General features: G+C 32.3%; 1 protein-coding gene across 1 annotated transcript; it reads right to left on the minus strand.

Annotated features, from left to right (window-relative positions):
- Positions 1-2,886: 2,886 nt before the first annotated feature.
- On the minus strand, positions 2,887-3,659 carry LOC124420598. The gene is made up of 2 exons (XM_046954058.1): positions 3,652-3,659; positions 2,887-3,592 (listed from the first exon to the last, which is right to left on the minus strand). The coding sequence occupies exons 1-2, from the start codon at positions 3,657-3,659 to the stop codon at positions 2,887-2,889; spliced, it is 714 nt and encodes a 237-aa protein (XP_046810014.1).
- Positions 3,660-4,047: the final 388 nt, after the last annotated feature.

Genomic DNA, 4,047 nt, shown 5'->3' on the forward strand with positions numbered 1-4,047 from the left:
AATGATTCTACCAATCTTAAAAGACTATTTGTATTCATATGGCTTTTAGGTGAAGATAGATATTTTATTATATTAAGTTTTTTCGTTAAGTGACTCTTTAAATAATTACAATGATTCTTAAAATTGTATTTACAGTCGATATTTAATCCTAAAATCTTACAATTATTTACATTATGAATACTTATATTATTATACACTATTTTAAGATCTCTGCAATTATGTTTTCTACAAATATGAAGATGGTTAGTTTTGTCGAAAGAAATATATGCACCCGATGATTTTGACCAGTTGTCAATATCATTAAGTGTTTTGCAGTATTCCCGTTCAATTTTGCAGTTATCTTGCTCCCTTGCAATAAGATAAAGGTCATCTGCGTATATACAATGGTCTATCTTTTTATTGTTGCTTATAATGCGACTTAAATCATCGAAAGCAATAATAAACAGAGTTACCGATAATGGTGATCCCTGTGGGATCCCATTAAATAAAGGAAATGTGTCGGAATTTATATTGTTTATACGAACTGAAAATTTTCTATTTGTGAGAAATGATTTAATGAATTTAAATATTTTCGGACCAACGGACCAACTTGAAAGTTTCTGGAGTACAATGTGGACACCAACTCTGTCAAATGCTTTCAAAAAGTCAATTGACAAGATCGATGTATGTCTCTTGGTGGAGCGATTTCTACATATTATGTGGTCCAAGTACAAAAGAGCATCTATTGTACTTAGTCCAGATTGAAATCCGACTTGATTTTGCGATAATAGATTATGTTTTCTTATAAACCACATTAGACGTCTTGATATAATTTTTTCCAGAAGTTTAGAAATGCATGGAAGAAGAGAGATGGGGCGGTAGGAGTCAATATCATCTATTGGTTTATTATTTTTATATATAGCAACTACAGAAGCAGTTTTGAAAAATTGTGGAATAGTACCTGTATCAAATATATTATTGAATAAATTAAGTATACGGATTCTGAATTGATCTGGCAGATGTGCCAGCATAGGATAAGATATTTTGTCAAGACCTGGAGATTTACCTTTGGAGGTTGTTATAGCAAAATTTAATTCTTGTAAATTAATTGGATTTTCTATTGTCCTGGATTTAGCAGGACAAGAAGTTACTATCAATGATGATAAAATTTGGGTTTTTACACTAGTAAATTCAGTGGAGAAGTTTGAGTCTTTTGAATTATCTGACCAGTGTTTTGCAAAGGATTTTGCCAATTCATGAGGATCTGTAACCGTTTTTCCATCTAGGGAGATACAGCTTATTGTATTTGGCGTGTAATTACCCGTTAATTTCCGGATGTTCTTCCACAAAACATTAGAGGGTGTGGATGGATTTAAATTTTCAGTGAAATCATTAAAAGATTTGATTTTGGCTCTTTTTTTGGCTCTGTTGAAAATTGCATTATTTCTTTTATATGTGATAAGGTTTTCTGTTGTCATGTTTCGAAGAAATGTTTTCCATGCGAGTTGTTTTCTATCACGCAGTTCCTGCAATTGGGGGGACCACCATGGAACAGTTTTAGTTTTATACTTATTTGAAGTTAAGGGAATACTTTCATTAGCCGAAAGTCTAATAATTTTCCTTATAGTAGCGGATTTTTTATAAATATTAGTTGAAGGGGGGTAGTGTTATTCAAATGTATGATTTTTTTCTGATAAGTATCCCAGTTGGCATAGTTAGTGTTAAATTTTGATATTTTTAATTGTTTCGAATGATTATTAATAAGCAGTTGTGTCACGGTAGGATAGTGGTCGCTATTGTAGAGATCTTTAATAACATACCATCTACACATAGGTAAAATGGATATAGAAGCAATTGAAAGGTCAATGTGGGAAAATGTCCCATGTGTGCTAAGATGGGTTGGGCAGCCATCATTGAGTTCTACTACTTTACCTCTGTTGTTAGGAGCAGAAGATCCCCAAAGGGTGCTCCAAGCATTGAAATCACCAGTTATTATAACTGGTGTATTAATATTTGTCGTAAGGTTATTGAGATCAGAGAGTATTATAGGGGTTAGTGGAGGGAGATATAGTGAGATAATGGAAAATGTAATAGATAAATTTATTTCTATGCCAACTGCATTTAATGACATATTTGTATCTAAAATTTTATGTGGTATATTTCTTTTAATGAGTATTGCAGATCCTTGCTTAGATGTCATGTTGGGATTAAAGAAATAACCAATATAGTCTCTAGGGGTTATAGGAACATAATTATTTTTTAATTTAGTTTCTTGCAAGCATATTATATCAGGTTTTCTTTCGTAAATAAGTAGTTGCAGGTCTGTGTAATTATTGAGGTAACCACGTATATTCCATTGTAGTATATTAATCATTAATTATTAAGAGAATTATCACTGGAAAGAGAGGATGAATTAAGATAAATCGAGAAGTAAAAAATATTACTCTGAAGTCTCATCATCAGTACCCATAAATTCGATGTCTTTTGTTTCTGTATCAGAGCTAGTTTCGGATAGATTAATATTTTGTTTTTGAGAGTTGAGAAGGGAGTTGTAAGTTTCTGAGAAATTGGAGCTAGTAGGTAAGATTAATGTATGTTTTTTGTTATTTTCGGGGGTTTTATTTTTAAGGTTTGTTGTTGTAGGAGAGATAGTGGTTTGTTTTGAATAATTTTCGTCGAGAGTTTTGTTTTTAGGGTTTGTTGTTGTTAGGGAAGAATTATTTGAAGTAATTACTTCAGAACTATTTGTGTTTTTCTTGTCTGAATCTGTTTTTGTGTTATGTGTTTTGGCTTGTTGTGAAAGAATTTCTGAGAGTTTTTGTTTTAGTTGGGTATTCTTAGTCATATTGGTTTCTGGTGCTTTTATTATTTTATTTTGTTCAGTTAAAGGTTTGTTGGAATTTGAGTTTAATGAAGTGGTATTTTGACAATTTTGGAGTATGATGTAGAGGTGTTGGTATTTTTAAATTGTTCTCTATGAATATTTGTTGCTTCGCGCATTGTACATTTTCTTTGGGTTTTTATTTTAAGAATTTCTTTTTGCTGAATAAACTTTGAACATTTATTGGAAGAGGCTGGATGGTCTTCGGCACAGTTGGCACAGTATAATCTTGTGCATGCCGTATCAGTGTGGGGAGGTAGATTGCAATTAACGCTGGAGGGGGAATTTTGACAACGTTTAATAGTATGGCCTAATAATTGACAACTTTTGCATCTCATGGGATTGGGGATATACTCACGTACTTTCACCTTGTACCATGATATGTCAATTGATTCTGGGATTGTGTAAAGATCAAATGTTAATAAAATGACACCGGAAGGAATATTTTTACCATCAATTAATTTCTCATATTTATAGACGTTGACAACTCCTTGAGAGCTTAGTTCACTTACGATTTCATTATCGGGAACAGATTTGAGATATGGAGCATAAACTGTGCCCTTGGTGTAATTGAGTTGTTCATGTAGTTTGCATACTATAGGGCATATACCATGTAAATCCTTAGAATTAATAAACTTTGTTGCCGTTACATTATCTTTAACAAGTAAGAGTAGGCTACCGTCTCTTAATTGAGAGATGGCTAAAATTTCCTTACTAATGAGAATTAGAGCTCTGTGAATAGCAAAGCAAGAATATTCAGATAGTGGTTTATTATTATCAGCTGCGCTTACAACAACATATCTCGGGTTTGTTGGTTTTCGCGTTGGTAAAGCAGGGAAGTCAATTAAAGATTCTCCTCTGTTTCTTTTCTTTCTTTTTCTTTGGGGACTTTGGTCAGCAAGTAATGCAAACCGGTTATCCCCTATGAGGGGGGGCCCGAAGGGCATGATTTCGATTGATCACAACAATACAGTACTTGTAAAGAAAGAAAATTAAGAAACAAAAATATAAAATATTTATTTTAGTTGTTTGTTGGTTTTTATAAGGAAAAAATAATGCACTAAATGTACGCGAAGCGCGAAAACAATTGGCTGACTGTACACGTTGAGTGTTAGTCGGAGACTGATTAAGTAAATAAATCTCAATATTATTACACTAATGAAAAAAAAAAAAAAAATTTGTGTTAA

This window comes from Lucilia cuprina, chromosome 6 (assembly GCF_022045245.1).
Source record: "Lucilia cuprina isolate Lc7/37 chromosome 6, ASM2204524v1, whole genome shotgun sequence".
NCBI classification, from domain to species: Eukaryota; Metazoa; Arthropoda; class Insecta; order Diptera; family Calliphoridae; genus Lucilia; species Lucilia cuprina.